Consider the following 25,214-nt stretch of genomic DNA (forward strand, 5'->3'; position numbering starts at 1 on the left):
TCTTATGGAGGATGAACATTTCAGAGAGAACCCAGCTCAAAGTTCATCCATTATCACTTGTCTTGTAAAGGTGACCCATAAAAATATTTATCATTTGTAATTATAACACAGAAAACAAACTTCCCAGAAATTAATATCAATATCTTACTAAAGGGTAGTATAGTGACCAGTCTGAAAGGACAAGTTACTTATTTGGAGGTTTAAAATAGCAAAGATCAACGTAAATTAAATAACATCAGTGAAAAAACAATGTACAATAGCAAGAGGTTAGAAAACTGAATACTGTGGAAAAGATTTATTAGATCTGTACAAGTTGGGTTTTTAGATACTCTATTGACTACTTGTTACAGTAAATTACCGAGATTTTCATTGCAATGGTATTTCCCCCCAACATCAAAATCTGGAAGCAATATGCTTTTCTTAAGCTGTCATTTAGTGTTTGCTTTTTTTTTTTTTGCCCAACCTTCAAAACACAGAAATAGGTTTTAAATATCAACTAGCCATTATGGAAGTCATAAGATACAGATACTGATAAACATTACACAAGCTATAATTGATGTACCTGGACAAACCCACCAGCATTTATGGAAAAAAGGTGTTGCTTTTAAAAGTGGTAAGGACCATATGAGTTACATAAACACACTACTTGTGTCCTGAAACCAAAATGGGGAAAAATCTTATTGCTATTCTGTCAAACACCACAAAACTAAAAATGCTGCACAAAAGGTCAGGTGTCAACACACATATCACAGAAATAAAACTCTCATTAAGCAACTGACCTACTCACTGAATAAAAAAAAAAAAGACCAAACTTCTTTAACATATCAATGCTACTTTAGAAGTATCATCAGAACAAGTAGAGATTTAATTATAAATTGGACTGGACTATTGACTTAAAGAATTTTGCTTAGTACTAAAAGAGAATCTGTCAGCAAACATCCTAGAAAAGCTGTGGAAATCATACTGTTATTCCTGAAAGGAAATTTGCCATGTTTGATGATACCTCTCTCTCCCCCAGAGGCTCCAGGAGTTCTACATATCAATTAATTCAGTAATTGATAGGAGTAGTTAAGTAAAAAGGAGACCGAAATATACTTTGTATCAACAGAGACTGGATAGGTGGATTTTTTTCATCACATGATAAATGTAAATCATAAAATCAAATGTACTGGTAAAGGTACACCTATTTTATGTTACACGAAAAACTGTAGACTGCAAACTGTGCATGCTCACCATAACATTGTACCTGGGAAAGCCGATGAGGGGGCTTTTTTGCAAATGTTTACTGCCATGATACAAAACAAATTATGTGCAAACTGCAAGGTTCCTAAGATAGCAGTTAGAGTTTATATACAGAAAGATGTCACTATCTGATTAATATGCAAGAGATGGAGTTTCCCAGAGTTTATAACACAGAACAATAACCACCACAGGCTCCTCCTCCGTGGCCTTCTTCTCTGTGTGACAGTTTGACTCCTTTATTCTGGTTCTCACTTTCCCACAGTCCTGGTGTCTGAATGATCTTTTCAACAAGTTCTTCAAAGGCACACTGTACACCATCACAGGTTTTTGCACTTGCCTCTGAAATTCAAGGAAACATGTGATAGTACATTCTTTTCTGACCATATTCCTGCTTTTCTGGGAAACTACTATGGCCAAAAAAAAAAAAAAAAAAATCAGTTGACAATACATAAAAAGACAAATCAGCAATTTTGCCCCATAGGTTTAACAGCAGTGATTTCCCCCCAACTCTCAAAGTTGAGCTTATATACCAGCTTATATACCAATCTTCTGGTATATAAGCTTGAGACTATAATAGTAAATGATAAAGTCTTAATCAAATATTACGCCAAAGTTCTTTCCTTAATATTCCAGTTAATTCTTAAAACTAGTCCCCTGAAGCAGATATTATGCCCATTTTAAATATGGAAGTTTAGGCCCCAAGAAAAACAATCTGGCAATAACATGTATCCAAGCAGCTGCAGGTTGCTGAAAAAATGACACACAGTCATGGACAAGGGTCCCAGTTTAAATTTATGCTCATGAAACTCAGGTGTACATTTAGCACCTCTCCCCAAGCCTAAATTTCCCTAGTGATACTCTTATCACTGTCTGAGGTGACATTTTATTCCTTTGTCTTAAAACTCCTTTTTCTCAACTGGTAATCTAGCTTTTTGTTAAGAAAAAACAGAAACAATCTGGCAGAACTACTGATCATCCACTAACAGTTGTAGCACCTACCTGCATCTATAGCCTTCTGTTATAATGGAAGAACTATCTCTGTTCTAAGGCCATTTTCTTTTCTAGTACCTGGGATCCTATCTTTTCTCATTCACTGAAGGATCATTCTCTATTGGATCATACCCATCAGCCTAAAAGTCTACCAAAATCATGATCTATCTTATTAACTGACCAACTAACCAACCAATTTGCCCTCCAGCCCAAGTATCCTTCTAGCAGTCACCCATTTTCTCTACCTCTTTCAAAGAAAAATTGCTTCAGAGTTATCCATATAGTTTGTCTCCACTTATCTCAAATTCTTTCTTCAAATTATTCTAATTAGGTTTTTGTTCCCACCACTCCATTTAAACTATTCTTTTAAAGACCATCAACATTCTCTATCTTGTCAAATTCAATGTCCTTATCTGATCTGACATCCCACAGCATCTGATACAGCTGATCACTTACCTTTTGTATACACTTTGTTCATACCTGACTTCTGGACACTAAACACTAATTCTTCCTCTCACTGGCATGTCATTCGCAGCTTCACCTACAGCTTTGTTTGCTGGTACCTCTTCTTTCTTCTGATTTAATTGTTGGAAGTACCGTAGAGTTCAATCTATAGTCCTTTTCTATCAAGTTTTTCCCATAGTGATGATGGCCTCAATCCAATGACCTTAAATGTCATCTAAATGCTAAAGACCAGCATACCACGAGTTATCTGAGAGTTGGCTTATTCTTATAGCTAAGCAGAATGGTTGATTCCTCAGTTACCTCCAAAACCAGTTCTGAGTCTTCCACACCTCAGTTAAGGGTGGAACAATCTATTTAGGTGCTTATGCCAAAAACCCAGAGTTGTCTTTGATTATTCTCGTACCTTCCCTTCTACACCCAATCGATCAGCACAGGATATCAGCTGTACCTTCAAAGTATCACCTGGATCTGTCAACATTGTATAACCCACTACTGCTAACGTAGTCAAAGCCACAAGCATCACATCTGGACCATATTATGAGAATCATTCTTCTCTTTTTCTTTCTGCTTGTTATGTTCCATTTCTACACAAATGGGTCTTTTTAAAAGAACATCAGTTCAAAAGAACATCGTATCACAACACTACTCCCTTGCTTCCGACCGCATTTAGAATAAAAGCATTTTCTTTACCATATCCTATGAGATCCAAAATGATCTGCTTAAAGCTCATCTCCCGTCACCACCCCTTCCCCCAGTACACAATATACTCCAGCCCACAAGCTTTCTTCCTGTTTCCTGAAGACACTAAAACTGGCTTCTACCTCAGACAGTATTTGCCACTCTCTCAGCTACTCCCCCTTTAGATCTTCCGGTGATGGATTCCTGCCCAAATGGCAGTCTAATAGCTCCCACTCAAGTCGTTCTCTCTCCCCTAAGAAGGTTTTATTTCTGTCACAGCACTACTTACTTACATAAGTCTGTTAAATTCTACATACTAGAATTTAAACTCATGAGGAGTTAAATTAGTCTGCTTTGTTCATTGTTATATCCTCAATATTCAATAAGTATTTATTGAGTAAACTGATGTATAGACATAAAGGACATTCAGCAACTAAGCTTACTGTTACCATTACTAGGTAGTTTTTCAACTCCTTTCTGAAATTCCTTATACCTTCCACTTATACAACCCTGCTTTTATTTATATATGCATGATGTTCTCCTATTTCCATTTCCTGATTCTTAATTAGTTCTAACACTGAAATAGCTAAATCATTAATTTCTAATGTTAAAATTGTCAGAATCGATGACACTAGTTTTTTATAAACTGCCTTCCAGGCCCTGAGAGGTCCAGGGATGTATAATTTTAAAGAGCTCCCCAGGTAATTTCGATATAGCCAGTCCATTTTTCTAAATGATGGGATAGCAAAATGTTGTTGGTAAAAGGTCAGGCAGCTTAGGCTTTGAAAGCCATGTGGTTTCTGTTAAAACAAATGAACACACCTGAACTCTGTCATGAAGCAAGCACAAAAGCAGCAATAGCAATATGCAGATGACTGGGTATGGCTGTGTTCCAATGGAAGTGGTGGGTCAAACCTGACCCATGCTGTGGTATGCCAACCATGCTCTACCACGCTTCTTAAATATTAATGTGCATACAAATCAAATAAAGATCTTGTTAAAAATGTATTCTGACTTAGAAAATCTGGATTATGGCCCAAGATGAAGCATTCATTTCTAACAAACTCCTAAGTTGTACAATGCTGCCAGCACCCGGATCAACGAGGTACAAGTTCAGCACAGGGCGCCCAGCCTACTGAATGCCATTATATTCTAGAGGGATTCCACTGTGTTCTACAGGACATCACATAATATGATCTTTTTTCCTCATAGAAGAAAAAAAATAAAGAACTGTTTCTAAAGTCAGATTTTATAGCATGAGACAACTATAAACTAAATACCTATTTTTATGGTTCATAAAGAGAAACATTAACAAACTCCATTTAAAAATTTGTTATTAACAATGAAAGCATAAATATTCACACACTTACCTATAAATAACATGGAATGCTTCCGTGCAAATTTCAGGCCTTCATTTCTGTCAACTTCACGATTTTCCTAAAAGATAAATGCAAAGATTAAGAAAGGCTACCAAAATAGAAAGCCCAAATGCCAAGCATCTGACTTCTCACCTTGTCAATTTTATTTCCAACTAGCATGTTTACTATGTCATTTCTCGTGCAATATGTTTCCAATTCGCTTAGCCAATTATCCAGTTTAACAAAGGTGTCCCTTCTTGTCACATCATAAACTGAAATCAAAAGAGTCATTTACTTAATAAACATTCAAAATAAAAAGTAATGACATTTTATTTCTCATACATAACTAGGGGTTAATGTTACCATATAGGCAAGTCTACTGAAAAACCCTTCAACACTTAACAATGAGTGTCTACTGATCCTGATAGACAAAACTGACCTCCAAAATAAAAATAACACACACATACATTTACATATATATATATATATATATATACACACATGCACACATATTTAATTTTATTAACACAATGTGAAAAAATTATATCCTACAAGATCAGTGAAAATTAATTTAAGCAAACAAAACAACAGCTGGGCCTATTTGTAACAATAAGAGGTTTGTCCAAAAACCGAAGCGTTTAGGTCCAAACCTGTGGCAAAAGAGCAAATATTAATTAAAAGATCTATTGATTTATTTCTTACAAGGACCCTGTTGATTTGTTTCTTACAAGGATCAAAATTTGCAGCTTTGAAAAAATATGTAGAGTTAGTGGATGGGTATTAGTTGACTTCCTCTATTATCAACTGCATTATAATACAGGGCTTCTTCTTATAATGTTTTCTAAACTTTTAACATTTTGAAACTCGTCTCATAAATAAGTCATAATATAAGAAAAGCATTCTTCCTATAATTGATCAATATTCATTTTATACAGCTACCCAAGAATTATTAAGACAAGCACTTTTCAACAATTTAGAAAGACATTTTAAAACTTGAAATATGCATTAGTACTAAGTGACTATAACCTAATGTTACATAAAATAAAAAAAAACAAAAATAAAAGTGTACTAACCTTCATAGACAATGAAAATCAAAAATTCCAGTAATTTTTTTTTTAAAGCAAGTATATTAAAGTAAAAATTTACCTAATATAACACCTTGTGCACCTCTGTAATAGCTGGGAGTTAATGTTCTGAACCGCTCTTGACCAGCAGTATCCTAAAAATGACAATCAATTACTATTAAATAATGAAAGTATAACTACTAATACTTCAGCATATTAAGAGTAGAAAATAAAAATAGCATGATTAAAAATAAGTTCACTTAAAACTTGAAATTTATATAAGATGTGTTTTCTTACAAGCATTATATAAAACACAATAAATACTGAATCATTAAATAAAGGCTTTCTACTTTTGGGGGTTTAAAAGTATTATCACACATGAAACCCACTTCACTGAAAGGCCATGGTTCTCAACTCTGGCTGCACCCAGGGGAAAGGAAACTGAAACATCCCCTGGGTCCAACCCCTAGAAGATTCTGATTTAACTGGTCTAGAGTCTGACAGATGTTTTTAAAATCTTTATAGGTGATGTTAACCTGGAATCAGGGTTGAAAACCACTGATTTAAAGAGAATTACAGGATTGTCTTCTTTTAGGTCAGGGATTTTTAGGTGGGACTGAAAATTAATAAGTTTCTGACTCACTTTGGGGTGATCAACATAAAATGTACACTAGCTAGGAAATTTAAATTTCTTACGGAAGTGACTTCATCTACTTAATCACCAGTTTAAGTGTAATGCCCAAAACAATTCTTGCTAATGGAGAGCTGCTAAACTTTCGTTGGAAAAAAAGTGAATAATCTATTAATGAGTCTCTGCTTCTGGTAGCTCCTTCTGTCTTCTTTCTATAGTCCTATGGCGGGTTCAAGATACCTAAAATTATTCAAAGCAGTAGTTGGCAATCTGCTACCACAGCCACACACTTGTTTTATGTAAGCGTTTATTAAATAAAGTTTTATTAGAATCAGCCAGGCCCATTCACATGGTCCACTTTAACACTAGACTAAATATTTACTATCCAGTCTTTTAAGAAAAAGTATGCAGTGTGCTAATGTAAAGTAACCTGAAGAAAAGTAAACTTACACTTTTCAACTTAACTATGAGTCCCATGGCTACAAAAGTGGCTACAAGGCAAGCAGAAAGTATAACCCCCCAGAAAGTTCTAAAAGATTAGAGAGGAATTTTAAAGTAGCACTGAAGGTCTCTAAGCAATATGTTGTTTTCTTTGTACACCCACTACTCTTCCACAAATACATTAATGCAGAATGTCCTTGCTTCCAGATCCTCACCACAACAAAAAGTATCCCTACCCACACCATGCTGATGTGGAAAAACATCAAAATTAAAATTTCTAAATAGATAAATTCATGAAGTAACAAAATGCTTTATAAGCATTTTTTGTCTCAAAGTTTCCTATAAGACCTCTGATAAATAAACTTATTCAATTTGCATATTTATTATTGAACTTTTCAAAAACAATAATATATATTAAAAGCCACATAAAGTGACATGAACTTGCTATCTAAAGCAAATTTAAAAAAAAAGTAAATCATAACTTTGGTAATCTGATAAAGGTTAAGGCAAAGATCAAGCATGAAATGTTTTCATCAACGACAGTATTATAACAAGATTTTTGGTAATAATGTGGAAGTCATTCTACTTGCATAATGAAAATATCCATACTTTAATAAATTAATTCCCAGAAGTAACAGACAACCTTTGAATATAAATTGTCTCGTTTGATTTTCACTGAGATCAACTTCAACAATAGCCTTGATGAAACTCAATATAAAAATCAGAATTCCAGTTGAATTATGCATAAAACCCCAATGTTTTCAGAGAAAGACTACAGCAAAAAACTGCTTCAATGGCAAAATATTACTGCACATGATTTTGACAGTTTACAAGTAAATATTTAACTAAGCCAAATGTTTAATCTTGACATTCTTAGATTTCACTTTGGGCAAAACAGCCTGTGCCACAGTATTAATTAAATTAGGATTTGTAACAAGTAACAAATTTATATGCTCAGTCAGAAGTTAGTTATGTTTGTGTTTGTTTTCAAAACAGGAATATGCAGGGCCTCCCTGGTGGTGCAAGAAGTTAAGATGCAGCACCATGAAGCAATCTGCAGTTTGATCCCAGGCCAGGGAGCTACCCACATGGTGCAGCAGAACTATCCTGACTTGCCCGCTGCTCCTCTCAGCAGTGTATTTCAGTCAATCCTCCTGTTCTGTTCCCCACTGTCTCTGATGAATCCTCTCACCCACTCCCACCTCTGGCCTATACCCCAGTTCTTATATGCATAAATAAATAAATAAATAAACAAACAAATAAATCTAAAAAAAAAAAAGGAATATGCAAAGAGTATAATGACATCTTTGTTAAAAGAAACAGAACTTTTAATTTTCTTTCTGCGGTTTTATTTTTTGGCAGGAAAAGAGAAAATAAATTCTTGATAGAGAAGTAAAAAAGAGCTGGAAGGGATCTAGAAATGGGAGTGAAGTACATGACAAAGGGAAGGAACAAAATCTTGTTCCTTACAGGTGTCAAGTAGGTCATGATGTATATGCAGCACTTTCAAGAGGCAGTGGGACAAGGCTATGCGTGATTACTATATCTGATTCCTACACAAAGTTTCCAAGCAGGAGATAACTGACTTTATATTTAGACCAGAATTGGAGGATTCATATGGATTCATATACTTCTAACACTGAGAAAAGCTTCTGACACCCAGATGCCATGAAGAAGATAACTGATTTGATCACATAAATACCAAAGCTTTGGTGTGGCAAACATCTAGATCCCCACCCCTAAACAAGAGGTGAATGTAAATAACAAATGGAAAAAAAAGATCTGTAACATGACAGTTAATATTTCTCTCTCTCACACACACACACTCCATTAATATATATTCATCTTAAATAAGATTTTTTTAAAAAGATTTATTTATTTACACAAGAACTGGGGTATAAGCCAGAAGCGCGGGAGGGTGAGAAAATTCACCAGAGACAGAGTGGGGAACAGAACAGGCAGGACAGAAAACACTGCTGAGGGGAGCAGCGGGTGAGACAGAAGAGGTCTGCTGCACCATGTGGGTATCTCCCTGCCCGGCCTGAATCGAACCCATGCTGCTGAGGCTGTGGACAGCCTCACAGCGCTGCTCTCAACCTGCCACACCGCCACCAGGGAGGCCCTTAAATAAGATTTTAAAGACAGTGCCTCCCCTCATGGTGCAGCGGTTGAGCGCTGGGTTGCGAAGCTGCCCGCAGCCTCTGCAGCGCCAGTTCGATCCCCGGCCACTGGCGAGGGTCCCACATGGCACGCAGACCTCTCCTGACATGCCCGCTGCTCCCCTCAGCAATGTATTTTGTCAGTCTGCCTGTTCTGTTCCCCACTGCAGCTCTGGTGAATCCTCTCACCCTCCTGCGCTTCTGACTGTACCCAGTGCTTGTATAAATAAATAAATAAATCTTAAAAAAATTTTAAAAGATGAATGAAAGAGCAGGAAAACACAGAATGACAAAAAGTTAATATTTTTATTATGTAAGGATTTAATCATGAAAAAGATATGTATTTCTTTAGAATGAGCAAAATGTATTAAAAGATTCATTTAAAATATAGTCAATACATTAGAGAAAAACCTCACAAATCAAAAAGAAAGCAAATACAAGTAAAAAACTATTATTCAGAAAGCCAAAGAAATATTGGCAATATACAGACACACACAGTATGTATCTATGTGCACGTCTATGTATTTTGTCAATATTTCTCATCAACAAAAAGCCAATTTATACACATATGTATACACCTTAAAATAACTGGACAGGGCCTCCCCTGGTGGCGCAGCGGGTGAGCGCTGGGCTGCGAAGCTGCCTGCAGCCTCTGCAGTGCCGTTCAATTCCCGGCTGCCAGGCGAGGGTCCCACATGGCCCGACAGACCTATCCTGCCTCGCCTGCTGCTCTCCTGAGCAGTGTATTTCATCACTCTGCCTGTTCTGTTCCCTGCTCTGGCTCTGGTAAATTCTCCCACCCTCCCGCGCTTCTGACTGTACCCAGTGCTTGTGTAAATAAATAAATAAATCTTTAAAAAAAAAAATAACTGGACACACACAGCTGTACACATTAGGACTCAGCAGAGCACTAGTACTAATAGTAATGTAAATAGCTTTCACTCAGTCTGACTAAATTAGAAGATGGAAACCTGGTGGCGATTTAAACTGATACACATCTATAATCATATAATCACAAAAAAGTAGTGTTAGGTGTATGTAAAGGAAGTGGGGAAGACAAGTGAAAAGTTTCCAAAAAAACTACATATACATATATGTGTAACAGTACGCATGTGCCTGGATATTTTAATGGATATTTACTGAAAGGTATACACTGGTTAAAGATGAACTTTCTCCTACTAAACTAATTTCTTACTGTTTCCATTATCCTTTTGAGAACGAGCCTGTTATCATCCTTATAGTCAGAGGGAACTTTACAGGCCTATGATAAAGATATTACTTCATAATATCTGCTGGTCTTTTTATTATACAGTAACTAGAAATTAAACTAAAAACAAAAACCCCTCGTTTGCAAGCTCTAATCTGTATTATTTCACAAAGCAGTATCAACAGCACAAACATGTGACACAATCATGAATGAAAGTATATGGAAAATCAGGGACCTGCTTTAGTACACAAGGCAGGCAGCATTCTTAAACTGTTCACTATACTTTACGATGGCCTAATCCAACATTGTCCGGTATTTTCTGTTAGCCTTTACTGACTGATTTTCATAATACATGTGGAAATTGATATATAAAATAGCAAATTTTAAAAACAACATGATACATATCAATATATCAGTAATCATATTTAGACAGAAGAGAGCGAGTGAGGGTGGAAAGAGGGAGTGGGAGGAAGAAGAGAGGGAGGGTGACAGACACAAACACTGATCATCTTGGGTATTTTTCAGTTAGTGCCACCTGACTGAGAACTAGCAGAAAGAGGTCTAGTTAGAATAGCAATGTGGATCACAATGGTTGAGCTCACAGGAAAATGAGGAGATCTACGCGAAGACTAGACACCAGTTTTATTTTTATTTTTTATTTTTAAAGATTTATTTATTTATTTATACAAGCACTGGGTACAGTCAGAAGAGCGGGAGGGTGAGAGGATTCACCAAGCCAGAGCAGGGAGCAGAGCAGGCAGAAGGACCGAGGTACACTGCTGAGGGGAGCAGCGGGCGGCAGGAGAGGTCTGCACGCCATGTGGGACCCTCACCCAGTGGCTGGGGAGCAGCTGGGGATTGAACTGGTGCTGCAGAGGCTGCAGGCAGCTTCGCAAACCAGCACTCAACCACTGCGCCACCGGGGAGGCCCAAGACACCAGTTTTAAATATAAATTCAAAGCCAGCAAACCCATTTTATATCTAACAAACATGAAAAATAATTTTTTTCCTAAGTATCTCTACATTCACCTTCTCCCAAACAACTGCCTTTAGTGTTAGGTCTGTCTAGGGTGTCTTTTAAAATTTGAAAGAAACATATTCAATAATGAGTCTCTCTGCCAGACAACATGATTTGTTTTACACTTTGTTCTATTTTTAAATATCCTAATGGGATTATATATTTAAAAAACTTAAATCAAGCCCCTGCCTAATTACCCAATTGAAAGAAATAATAATTTATTGTTTGCCTTTTTATCAACATTAAATCTCCCAAAAGTTATTTAATACAAGTGTTTTTTTAACCTCTGGAACACTACACACACCAATTTCTACTCCTCTAAAGATTTTGAATTTGATATTTATACAAAATATATTTTAAAAACTCTTACCCATATTGCAAGCTTAGCCTTATTTCCATCCACTGAAATTGTTTTCACCTTAAAGTCAACACCTTGAAGAAATAAAAATTTTGATAAGAATCTCAGTAAAATATATTTTAAACTCAATTACTAAGAAAATAAAAAAACAGAAATGCCACTTTATCAAATTCACACTCTAAATTCTGAGTTATGAATGTGAAGATAAAAGAAAATGTGTCACTGAATTTCAGCAGCTTAGGATTTTAATATGGATATGTGAAAATAAAATGCTTGTAGAATTTAAACACCTACTTGAACAACTTGAAAAAAAATTATCAAAAAAAAAAAAATAACCAATGTAAGACAATAACTGATTATTGTCACAAGCCAAGAGCTAGAATTCACAGTGCCACAGTAGGGAAGACTATCCATGTCTGACTGTGGATAGGGAGAGTTTTCAGGGGGCTTACTGAGCATCTACAGGCTATTAATTACCAAAAGTGTTGTCCACAGGTGGCCAACCCCCCAACTCAGCTCCTGACTATAAGCAGTTTGGAGAACTGGTAAATACAAAAGGGTCATTCACTTCTTGTCATATAAATTCTTTATTTGTTTTCATCCTAAAAAAGAGAATATTTTTATAATTTCATCAATGACCACTTGCTCCTGCAAAATTTCAAAAGGAGAATTTACATACAAAAACATTTGTACTCAAATCTCAGAATCAACAATCTTCAGAAGTGAAAGGGGGTGCTCCAAGTTCTGTGACAATCTCCTATAAGTACTAATTTATGTAAAGAAAAGAGTTTTGTAAGAAGTTACATAAGGCTTTACTATAGCAGCCCTCACAAAAACTCTCCCTTTCCATAAAAAGGAGTTGACATACACCATCTGGCTTAAAGGAACAGTAACTGCTTACATGTCTCTAGAGAGTATTAAAAAATACTATGCAGTCTACCCCACTGGCCAGAGTGAAAAACATTAGGTCAAGAAGTTTGGAAAGACTTTCAAAAGATCTCATTAGCTTGTCATAATTAATTCAGAACAGTCCCAACCACGATGAACAATACTCTTATATACTAAATGCTTAACATGGAAATACATTAGTAATTACTGGGCAGTTTCTGGTGATCCATTACATACACAAATGAGGCAATGAAAAAGCATTGTTAAACGTGCAATATGTCAGCTCTTTCTGTATGTTGAAGATAAAAAACAAAAAATGTTTGGTGTTTAGGGGTAGGGCAATAAAGGGGTTGATAAAGTCATGCCTTGAGTGAAGGGACCATTAGTGAAAGGATCATGCTGATTATACAGACCAAGGGAAATCTTAAAGTTTCTTCACAAACAAAAAAGGATCACAAATTAAATAATTTTGTATTCACCAGGTCCAGATAAAGATATAGTATGCCATATCATCTATATATAAATATAAAATTATATTTTATTCATGTGGTGCTTAAGAAAACCAAAACCTAAGAAAAGGCAGAAATTGCATGTGCTGACTGACAGATACTGCTGGGCATTACACAGAAGTAGTAGTTAAATTCTCAAAGTTTATCAGCGAGTGTAAGTTGTTGTTTTTTTTAATAGCTGAGCATGCCCAATCATCGGTATACCCATGAAAAGGAACTGTTTCTAGAATGTTTGTGTTTCCCATCCCTTCCCCAATCTTCTCTTTCTTCTTTTTTAGATTCCTACTTTCGCATGTTCATTGACAGTCTAATGACTGTCTCTCTCACATGTGTAATTTGCATGTCAATAACTACTTCCAAGTTACCTTCTGAGTTCATAGATCTGAAAACTGCAGATACCACCCTCAGGAAATACTGGAGAAAATGTGGTATAAATTTATAAAGAGAGAGTATTCAGTGATAAGAAAATTCTGCCATTTATAACAGCGTGGATGGATCTTGAAGGTAATATGCTAAGTGAAGTAAGTCGGACAGAAAAGACAAATACTATGTGATCTCACTTAAATGTGGAATCTTAAACAAAACAAGTTCACAGATATGGAGAACAGACTGGTGATTGTCTAAGGTGAGCAAAATAGGTGAAGAGACAAAAAGGTATACACTTAAAATTATACAATAAATGGGGATGTAATATAGCAAATCAACTAGTTACAGCACTGCATATTTAAAAGTTGCTAAGAGGATGCTAACAGGTTTGTAATCATTTCACAACATATACAAATATCAAATCATTATGTTCTATATCTGAAACTAATGTCAATTATACCTCAATTAAATATATGTAACACCAGGATTTTAAAATTTCAAATCTAAATTTGCAGTGACATCAATTAAATGTAAGATATCTATCACATATAATTAAATTGGTGCCTTGGGGGCACCATAATTATATGAACTGTTGTTCTGAGAACAGATGAAACCAAGAATCTAGAGGTTAGTAGGAGAGATAAAGAAACTAATCTATTCTCAGCAAACTAGAAAAAGGGAAGGTCCTCAACCTGATAAAGAGCATCTATGAAAAATATAAAGCTAATCTCATACTTAACGGTAATAGACTGAATGTTTCCCCTTAATGTCAGGAACTAAACAAGGACTTCAGTTATGACCACTTCTGTTCAATGTTATACTGGAGATTTTTAGCTAAGGCAGTGAAACAAGAAATAAAAGGCATCCAGACTGAAAAGGAAGGTAGAAACCCAATGGAAGCTACAGGGAAGAAAAAGCTCCTAGAACTAGAAACAAGTTTAGCAAGGAGGATACAAAATAAACATTTAAGAAATCAGCTGTATTTCTCTATATTAGCAATGAACAAAAGGAAATTGAAAAGTTTTAAATACTATTTATATGAAAATCTATTAAATACTTGGGTCTGAATTTCATGAGATGTGAAAGACTGTAACTAAGTCAACCAACATGACAATGCTATCTAATGTTAGTTGAAATTAATCAACCCAACACTAAAATCTTAATAAACAGATGAAAAACAGATTCTGATGGTGGAAAAGTGAAGATGCCAGACTCTCTTTCTCCGCATATTTACAACCAAATTACATGTAAATAAAGATATAGATTCCTGGAAGATGACCAGATCATCACTACACACGAAGAAGGACAAAACAGCCCAGGCTAGGAAGAACTGCAGTTTGTGTTTGGAATGTTACCTGAGCAGCATGAGCCAAGAAAAGGAGGGGCAGCTGGGATACAGAGCCTCTCTGGTGATGACTGAAGGACTCATGCTCACTGCAGGGACTTTAGAACCATTTTTGGTGAACCTTTTAGCCGGGCTAACAAAGAAGAAAGCAAACTATAATAAACAGAAATGAAAGAGGACAAAATATTATAGATAATGTAGAAACATATAGGATCATCAGAGATTACTATGAACAACTATAACAAATCTTGATAGTCTTGAAGAAATGGGTAAGTTTTAAGAACAACAGTTTACTAAGACTGAACAAAGAAGAAACAGAAAATTTGAATAGAAAGAAATCAAAATGGTAGTCAAACAACTTCCCCAAAACAAGTCATATATTATTCCATAATTCTGATAAAGAATATGTTTTTTGTGGTAACAAAACAAGCAGTTAGAATGATTCCTTCAGTCCCTGGGAAACTCTAATGGCAACTACCAATGAATAATGGTGATTGTTCCTGAGTCACAAACATGCAAAAAAAATTGCTGATAGCACTGATGAAGGAGGGTTTGGTAGTTACTGCTTTAGTTGGCAATATCTGCATTTAAGACAAAGGGACATTTCCTGCTAAGCCTTATTTTAAAAATTACAAAATTTATACAGAAGGCAGACTCACAGAGGCTATAATGCTGATGACTTAAGTAACTTGCCCATGAAATGGGTGCAGTTTTTAGAAGATATTCAAATATCATTTTGCTCTAAAACTAAATGCCTCTACTTTTCACGGTGTTCCCATTCTTCAGTAAAAAACTTGAGCAGCTTTATAGTTCTGCTATAAAAAAAAAAAACAAACAAAAAAAACCCACTCCTGTTAACAAACCAAAAATGTAAAACGAAACCAAGAGTGGACGCAGTTTTTTACAGTTAACTATAACTGGAAGTGTAGTAAGTGTTCAAGCAGGGCACGTAATCTTAAAACTACATTTGAGTATTGGCAGAGACCGTACTTTAAAGTCTCTCCAGGGGTCCCTGCATTACTGTGGTCCTGACTGGACTAGCAGCTATTCCTGGCAGCCATGGATTTACAGGTCCCTGGTCACTGCTTCCACCAGTACATGAAAACTGGCATCCCTTGATTCAGAACCAATTTGAATTCTGTTTCCCACTGGCCTGAATGTACCTGTGCAAGTTACTATTCATAGAATTACTCTCCTATTCATTGTGTGCCCCTCTGTTCTTTTGTCCTGATCATCTGGGATGGGTTCACTAAAATTTGGTTACTTCTGAATAAACCATATAAAATTCCCCACTTTTTTTAAGTTCATCACCCACCTCTTCCAGTATAAGTGTCAGACATCCTTTCCACATGAATGCATACCTTCCAGTCAACTAAATACCACTGACTGTGTAAGAACTCTTTTCACCTCTCAAACACTTTTATAGATTTTTAAGCAATGTTCACATTTATTTTTCTCCTACCATCAGCCCTTATATCCCTCTTTGGCCCTTTCTCCCTCCCAATTGCACACACCAGTTTGGTTATCAATGCCTGCTAATATATAATTATTTTACTTTCTTAGTTCATCTGCTTCCTTCATCATATTATTAATGTATGTGAAATTGTCCAATATCTTTATCTTTCTGAATTACTGTGCTACACAGAATTCCTTCCAGCTCCTCAATTTTGCTGTAAATGGTAACATTTCATCTTCCTCATAGCTGAATAGATTCTCATTGTGAGTATATACCACATTTTCTTTATCCTGAGCTAAGTAATTTTCATCATTTCTCAGCAGCATTTTTTCTGTTGAGTATTCTTCATCTATTCTTTGCTTTTCTGTACCTTTCTTCCTTTTTGATTCTTGGATGGTGGTAGAGTCTTTAAGTTGGCCTTCGAAAGATGTGCAGTTTCCCTGGTCAACTAATTCGTAGGAGATTTATATAAAAGACCATAATGGCTCCCATTCTGGACCAGCAGCACTTTTTCTTGAGTCAGAGTTTTCCATAAGAATTATTGAGGTTGGTGGCACAAGGGGTTAAAGCACGGCACTATGAAGTAATCCGCAGCCTCTGCAGCATGAGTTCGATCCCCAGCCAGCCAGGGAGCAACCCACATGGCGCAGCAGACCTCTCCTGCTGCTCCCCTCAGCAGTGTACTTCAGTCAGTCTGCCTGTTCTGTTCCCCACTATGTCTCTAGTGTATCCTCTCACCCCACCCCAACTCTGGCCTGTACCCCAGCTCTTGTATGCATAAATAAATAAATCTTTAAAAAAAAAAAAGAATTATTTAGGTTCTTAACAGAGAACGGAAACAGGCAGTATTGAGATTTGTCAAAATACATGGTTATTTCCTCCCCTATTGCTGCAGGGACAGATAAATTTAATAATGGCTTGTGTGACCCCTTCTTTGGCTTCATCTCCCTAACTTCTCAGAATTAAACCAGGTACGTTAGCTTCAAGAAACACGTTTTGCTTTTGCAAATATTGGGCTTAAGTTGTGTACCTCAGGACATCCCGAAGCATCTCTTGCTAGCTGGCTATCAGGGGCAGCTGTGAATCCCTCTCACTGCTTTTTCCCACACGCAGCCTGCTTAACCTCTGTTTTCCCAGCTCGGGGTTTTTGCTGTCTTCTGAGTTTGTGAAATCAGGGGTTTGTGTTTTAGTTTTTTTCTCCTCAGTTTGTTGTTATTAGCTAACTACCAGAAAGTAAACAGAAGAAAATGTCAACTTTCTAGTACCATCTTCAAACCCCAAACACAGCCAACTCTCTTAAAAGGAACAAGATAGAAACCTATTACACCACTTAAAAATAAAGATGTGTTATCCTCACTATTTTACTTTGAAGTAAAATAATTTTCCATAAAACACTAATTTTCACACAGCCACTAATAACTACATTCAGTATTTAATAAATTAACAATTGAGTTAATTAAAAAACTTATGTGGATATTAGCTATAACCTAAGGCAGAAAATCTTGTACCTAAATGTAAAAATACTTTTCATATCCAGTCTATTTAAGGAACAAATTATGTATATTTTCATTGTAATTTCTTTTTAGACATAGCCTTTTTAGTAATAAGGACAACATAGGATGCGTCATTCTGCAAGTCCCAGAGTCCATTTGGGTCTGAAATGAAGACAGCTTTATATTACATGTAAGATTATTCCCTTAGCAAAATTTTAACTCTAGTCAAGTTTATTTTCGTGTCGGTTACTTAAACTTTCTACTCCTCCAAATTCATTACCAGGCATGTTCTGAGCAAAATAAATGTTTATTACTAGTTTACCAGTAGTTTTATCACTACTAATGTTAATATGTCTATAAAAGCTAAGCAATACCTAATAAAACTTAATAAACATTTGGAGGCACTGTGAGTTCACACAGACATAGAGAGAGACAAAAGAGAATTCTAAGTAAGAAGAATTCTCTCTTTAGAGAATTCTAAATAAGAAGTGAGGATGCTATGATAGAATCTAAAATATCACCATCTGAACACCACCATAGTTGATACTCCACAGTGGGGAAATCTGGCATACAACATGTTTAGTAACCAAAGTCCCATCACCAGAAATGGGACAAAGAGACACCATGTGCCTCCTGACAGGAAGTTCTGAAAAGCACTTTCGTTGAATTCCTGCCCAAAATGCTAACCTGAATCTAACCACGAGGACTCACTGGACAAATGTAAATGAAGGATAGTCTACAAAAATAACCGATCTGTATTCTTTAAAATGTCAAGGCCATGAAAGACAGAAAAAGCTTGAAGAACTATTCAGATTAAAAGAGACTACAGAGAAATGACAACTAAATTCAATGAATGTATGATCCTGGCCCAGAAACAATTCCTTTTCTTTTGCCATATAAGACATTAGTGGGACAAGTGATGAAACCTGCCTGTATACAGAACTGTATCCACATTCATCTAGGAGATACACATTAAAAATGTGGAGGTTAAAGATATCATGTCTGCAACTACTCTGAAACTATTTTAAGGAAATAAGAATATTTTGTGTGTATGTAGAGAATGACAGAGCAAATACGGCAAATATTAATATTTGGGAAATTTGAGTCAGATCAACTGGAATTCTCTTTCCTTTTTTTACAATTTTCCTCTAAGTATGACATTATTTAGTAATGAAAAGATACAACAAATGAAAAAATCAATTAAGAGAAACATTATGTTTCTTAGTAATGTTAAAGATATCTTTACTACATTTACTCCTCATAACATTTAGAGCTAGAAGCAAGTTTATGGTCACTCACCAAAACCTCTCAGTTTACAAATAGAGACAATAAAGTTAACTCACTTGTTCAAGATCACAACTAGTTCAAGGGAGAGCCCAGATAGCACCCTGCTCTGTCTCAGCTCTTTCAACTATTATAAGCTGTCCCTCGACACCTTTACATTGGTGTCTACTACCCAAACACAAAACACCTAAGTATTAGCTCAATCTTCACATGCATTCCATTAGACTAATGTGGGAAACCACTTTCAGGCAATCTAAATTTCACTGTTAGTCCAGTCCCTATGGAAAGCAATATGGAAGTTCCTTAGAAATTAAAAATAGATATAGCATATGATGCAGCAATTCCATTCCTTGGCATTTATTTTAAAATGCAAAAACCCTAATTCAAAGATATATATGTACACTCCTGTGTTCATTACCACACTATTTAAATAGCCAATTATGGAAACATACTAAATACCCAAAAACAAATGAGTGGATCAAGAAGATGTGGTCTATGCACACAATGGGATACTACTCAGCTATAAAAACAAAAAAGATGAAGTCTCATCATTTGCAACGACACGGATCGAACTGAAAGGAATTATTCATGTTAAGTGAAATAAGTCAGAGGGGGGTCGAGAAATACCAGATGATTTGATACATATATGGAATATATGTTTTAGTATATATTTTGAAATACCACTGCAGAACTGAGGCTATAGAGGGGAAGAATGAGGTGTGGGAGACAAAGGGAAGAGGGGCCCAATGGTCTATAGTGAAGGACTAAGGGTGCTTTGCTGGTAGGTGTGGTGTGGCAACATACATCTGAAAAGCTGTGAACCTGTCCCCCTAAATCATACAATGGTTGTAAACCAACATTACCTCAACAAAAAATAAAATAAAATTTAAAAGTTAATCTTAAAAAAGGCATTTAGCACTCCTATGTTCACTGGAATACTATTTACAATAGCAAAGCTATGTACCTAAGTACCCAAATATAGATGAATGGATCAGGACGATGTGGCATACACATTCAATGGAATACTACTCAGCAATTAAAAAAAACAACCATAAACCCCTGCCATTTGCAACAACAGGAAGGGATTATTCCTAGTAAAGAAAGTCAGAAGGTGTGTCAGACAAATCCAGGAAATCTTACTGAGGAAGAGGGGATGGAGGGTGGGGGAGGAGAGTGGAGCAGGGGACAAAGTAGACAGCGAGTGCAATGGACTCCGGGGACTGACTTAGGTGCTTTGCTGATAGGTGTGGTGCAGCAACAACACCTGAAGGGAAAGATCTTGTATTTCTAAGACACAAACAACAATGTAAACCAGTATTATCTCAATTAAAAAAAAAAACAAACAAACATGGGGGGGAGGCATTTAGGTAAATCGCTCCTAACAATCCTTAATAACTAGTATTGGTGAATATGTGTCATAATACACATGAGACATTGCAGCAAATAGTAAAAAAAACAAAATTAACGCAATGTAGTTGGGTGATAACTGCCATCACATAACCCCACCTCTTACGATAGTGTTGGCATATAACAAATATTCAAATAATTGTATGTTGCTAAATAAAAGATAATTTATAGTACAGGAAAGAAATGTGCTGTGTGCACAGATAATCATAATATTAGTGATGTTAACAAAGTGCCATGAGACAACAGATACCAACGTTACTGCCTGGTGAGATGTGGAAAGGCTTCAGAAACCTTATGACACTAGAGCTAAGTTGTGAAAGGTAAGAAAAACTGTAAGAGACAGGGAAGTAAGAGTGTGGATAGTATTTTGAGGGAAATGAAATAAAACAGCCTGAAGTTAAGAAAATATTTGGCATTTCTATTGAATTTTAAACATAGGCTTACCTATTGTTGCTGCAAGTTCTGGATCAAAAGTATCATCCGTGAACCTCAAGAGCAGGCTAAAAGAGATGTTAAAAAGACAGATTAGGAATTTGACTTTTCTTTCTAATCCTTTGATAAAAGTGATCATCATTGCTATTTTTTGTAACAAATTAGATGCCAATAAGCAGCTGATTTAGGTCTGCTCTCAGAAATACTGTCTTGTACATACTGCAGGTACATACAGAGAAATTAAATTACGTAAAGGCATTTAAAGAATCCCAAGAGCAAAGTAGTTTACTAGAAAATATATTCCCCATGCTCTCCTACACAATTCCCCAAGTATGAAAAGGCTTGTGGGTTTTGTTTTTTTGAATTGTAATGATATATCCTTCTAAGGAAAATGATATTCACATGTCATGCTTTATTTAGCAAAGGACAAAAGGGTTGGAAAAATAAGTCTCTTAGAATAAAACAAGCTAATTTTCTTTAAAAAGTATGATCCACTCTGAATTCAAGTGAAAAATGGAAGATGGAAAAGTCTAGTGTTTATAACAACTAATATAACTTCTAGCTAAGTAAGAAGAAAATTTATAGAAAAAGTGGGGGCATAAAGATCGCGAGGCCCAGAGTAGATACACTCTGGCAAATGCTAGGTAGGAGACAGAAAATCAAGCAGGCAATAGAAAGTTTGAAGGCTTTTAAAGAAAGCAATGACAAGAACTGCTATACATTTTTAAAAGTTAATGTCAGTTAAAACAAAGCAATAAGCATGGTTAGCATGAGCATTTACAAAGGATTAAACCTAGGAAAGCATGAAGATACTAGAAATGAAGGGATGAAATGCAAGCAGCAGACACCAGTTTAGAAGAGTACTCTTAAGATTTATTCAAAACTCTTCAAAAATATCTAAGCTTTTCTTAAAGTCCAAGATTTATCAAATAATTCAATCTCCCCTATATTATCTCCTAAAGTAGGACAAGACTATTGTATTGACCTATTTGTATTAATAAAATCAAGGCAATCGCCATCGGATATCTGAATTACAGAAAAAAGTATGACTATTTCTACAGGTTGTAATTACTGCTGCTAGAGACTGTTTTCGCCCACAGAGTATACTGCAGAATTCCCTATTGCTTCTCAGTAGTTTCCAAACCCACTGTCGTTAATTGTATTTCTTGACTTTGCTTTAAGTGTTTACCATAAAACCAGCACAGCAAAAGCAAAGCAAAACAAGAATCAAATTGTAGAATTTCTTACCTAACATTGAACCTTCTTGACTATTAATTACTTTAACTTAGGTCCAATAGGAGTTATGAGACAGCACTAATAAGAATCTTAAGACTATTTATAAAAACTTTCTTCTCTCTCCAACATTAAACTTCAAATTAACAAAGGTGAAGATTGACTAAAAATTTCAATTACCCTAAATTTAAAAACAAAAAAGGTATATATCTGTATCTGGTCAGCACAGAAAATGTTATACAAACATAAGTTAACATAACTTGTAGAGTGACAGTAGTAACAACGATGCCATAAGACAATGTCCAATTACTTATTGGGCATTGACAACTAGGGAATTTTCTTACATAATTGCTAATTCTTAGACAATCTATGTTATTAACGGTCCTTAGGAAAGGAAGGGAATTGGTATGGTGCAGAGCAAGAAATTTGAATACAGGCTCTGAGGATAAGTCAGCAGATCTCAGCTAGGAGGACAGTGGTAGCTTGAAAAGTATCCTAAATTCTTTACACACATTTCCCTAAGCAGAGTACATTTCTTCATTGGATTTTGAAAGGAATTCAAAACCCTAAAAATGATTAAGAACAAATACTTTATAATGGGTGTATATTTAGGCCTTCATATTTTCAAGGCAAAATACTCTCCAAGCAGAGCTGCAGATGGAAGTAGCACCACCATTTCACTTAGAGAAGATCAAATTTCTAATAAATAGACTGCAATTATAACGAATCCATATTTCTTAAGTAAGGTATGAAATTGGCCAAAAGGAAAGGGGATTAAAAAGGACATTGGAGGGAAAGCAATTTAGATAATAGGTTTCTCTAACCCCTTCTGAAACACTTTGCTACTTCAGTTCACTATGCCTTGCCACAGAATCAAAGAATTTTACATATTTAACATCAGATAGGGTTTGAAAGATTTCTATTCTACCCTCATTTGTCAAAGTGAAAAATGAAGGCCTTCAGTGTTCACATAAGGTCACATAAATGGAAGCATTAATTTCAAAATCCTGATCTCACACGTAGTTTATTCTCCAACAGTCTGAAATTAGCTTGAAAAATAACCCACAAATTTGAATTAAAGACCCTTGTGCAATGATTTTTCAACAGCAAGTGATCTCTCAATGCCACTAACTCTAGATCTGAAAAAAAAAAAAAAAAAAAAAACAGAAACCAACTATTGGCTAGAACCCTTTCAGATTATATCCATGACCTATGTTTTTATACTAACTCACTTTAAAAAGCATATATTTCTATTTTAGTGGAATTATTTATTCTCATCTTACCCAAAGAGATAAGTATCGAAGTTTTTGTTTTCCACAGCATATCACAAATGTTTATCTAGCTAGAAAAATAAGACAACTTTTTCACAAATGCCATCCTTTCTTGAAAGAGGTATTAAAGGTGTTCAACTACTGCAGTGAGCATCTGACAACTCACTACTAAGTATGGAGGAAAAGTTTAGAACAGATTAGATCCACATACCTTTGAGGCAGGGGAACTAAGAACAAGAAATCACTTAGAAGACTGTGGTGTGGTGGAAGAACCTCAATTAAATCAACACTATACTTCCAGATAATCTTCAAAAAACCTCTAGCAGAGCCTTCCTAGGCAGTGATCCCCCCAATACATTTAGAAAAAGTGCCCTGCCATTTACTGGATTGAATCACATGAAATGATTTTCATCTTGATTTCAGATTTAGCAATATTATATAATATGATAAGCCTTAACCTAAATGAGACACATCTCAAGAAACAAAGGTCACAAAGCTACGGAGTTCTTATTGAGATAATGCCAGTATATACCTTTTAAACCGTCAAAACGAATGGTGATCATTCTATCTAGCCCTTTCTCTTTCCCTCCCACCCTCCTCCACCCCCCAACACCCTTTACTTTCCCTAACCCAGTGTTCCATGACTGCAATCCTTGTTGAACACAAATCCTTCACTACGGTGCAGAGGACATTAAAGGAGAAATATGAGAATAGATTACCATACTTAAAAAATATATAAACCTTCAGAACATATTAGAGATTAAGATTTCAAATCCTTAAGTCTCTAAAAATCCTTAACTAGGAAGCGATTAAGAAAGTGACTTGACATATAAGCGTATCAGGAGCGAAAACAGGAAATATGGTGAGGATAAATTCACCCGGGGAACTGCTCCACAGACCTGGACGAAATCAGGACGCTCTTCCTACACCGCGAGCTCCATGTCTCCGCCACACACTCAAGTCTAACTATTGTCAGTATCACTCCCCTCGCGCCAAGAAAGAAAAAACAACACTCTGTTATCTTCTGTGCTGCGGCAGAATGGAGCCATCATTTGTCAAGGTGGCTCACAGCTTCAGCAAAACTATCTCAGAGCACAGGGAGTGACTCAAGCAGCTGGAAGGCCAAAGAGATCTTTCAGGGCTGACTCATGAAACACGACAGCAGTAGCCGGGGCGGGCGTTGCAGCGCGGCCAGGACGGCGACCTGCGGCGTCACCAGACTTCCCTGCGCGTCACGTCGTTAGAGAAAGTCCAACCTGAATCCCGAAGTGATAAAGTCCCGACTCCAGCTCGCCGGGGCACAAGCGGCCTGAGCCCGGGGCGCGGCCTCGCCCAGGCGAGCCTCGGGACCCAGCGCGGCCCCGGCGCCCAGGCCTCGCGCGGCGGGCGGCAGCCGCGGGCGCTCTCGCCACAACGGGGGCGCAAGACCCGCCGCTCGGGCCGGCGCGGGCCGGCGGGGGCTGCGGGCGCGGGGCGGGGCGGGCAGGGCGGGCAGCGAGGCCGCGGGAGCCGGGGCCGCCGGGCCGCGAGGCGGAGGGGCCCGCGGCGCACAAGCGGGGACCCCGCGCGGCCACTCGGGGCGCGCCGTTGACGGTTCCCGGCCGGCCCGGGAGACGCTGCCACGGCGGCCCCGTCCGCCGGCCCCGTCACGACCGCGGGGCCGCCTCACCTGGACTTGCCGACGCCGCTCTCGCCGATGATGAGGATCTTCAGGGTGGTCAGCACGTCCTCGTCCATCCTGACGCTGCTCCGCTCCAGCCCAGCTGGCCGCCCGGTCCGGCTCTCACCCCTTCACCCCAAGAACTGCCCGCGCATGCGCACCGCTCCGCGCTGCCACCACCTTTTCACACCGGGTGTGTTGGTCCCGAGAGCAGGGGACGCCCCAGTTCCGCCTGGAGGTTGCTCTGCGACTGCGCCAA

General features: G+C 37.1%; 1 protein-coding gene across 2 annotated transcripts; it reads right to left on the reverse strand.

The window, feature by feature from the left end:
- Nucleotides 1-280: 280 nt before the first annotated feature.
- RAB18 (RAB18, member RAS oncogene family) lies at nt 281-25,214 on the reverse strand. 2 transcript variants are annotated; one of them, XM_037510166.2, is made up of 7 exons: nt 24,965-25,210; nt 20,804-20,859; nt 11,624-11,685; nt 5,880-5,952; nt 4,887-5,005; nt 4,746-4,812; nt 281-1,581 (listed from the first exon to the last, which is right to left on the reverse strand). In XM_037510166.2, the coding sequence occupies exons 1-7, from the start codon at nt 25,030-25,032 to the stop codon at nt 1,406-1,408; spliced, it is 621 nt and encodes a 206-aa protein (XP_037366063.1). In that variant the 5' UTR covers nt 25,033-25,210; the 3' UTR covers nt 281-1,405. The 2 variants fall into 2 exon arrangements, with proteins under 2 accessions (XP_037366063.1, XP_037366064.1); XM_037510167.2 differs by lacking the exon at nt 4,746-4,812 and having other exon boundaries at nt 24,965-25,214.

This window comes from Talpa occidentalis, unplaced genomic scaffold (genome assembly GCF_014898055.3).
Source record: "Talpa occidentalis isolate TD23 unplaced genomic scaffold, MPIMG_talOcc4v2.1 talOcc4.14, whole genome shotgun sequence".
Lineage (NCBI taxonomy): Eukaryota > Metazoa > Chordata > Mammalia > Eulipotyphla > Talpidae > Talpa > Talpa occidentalis.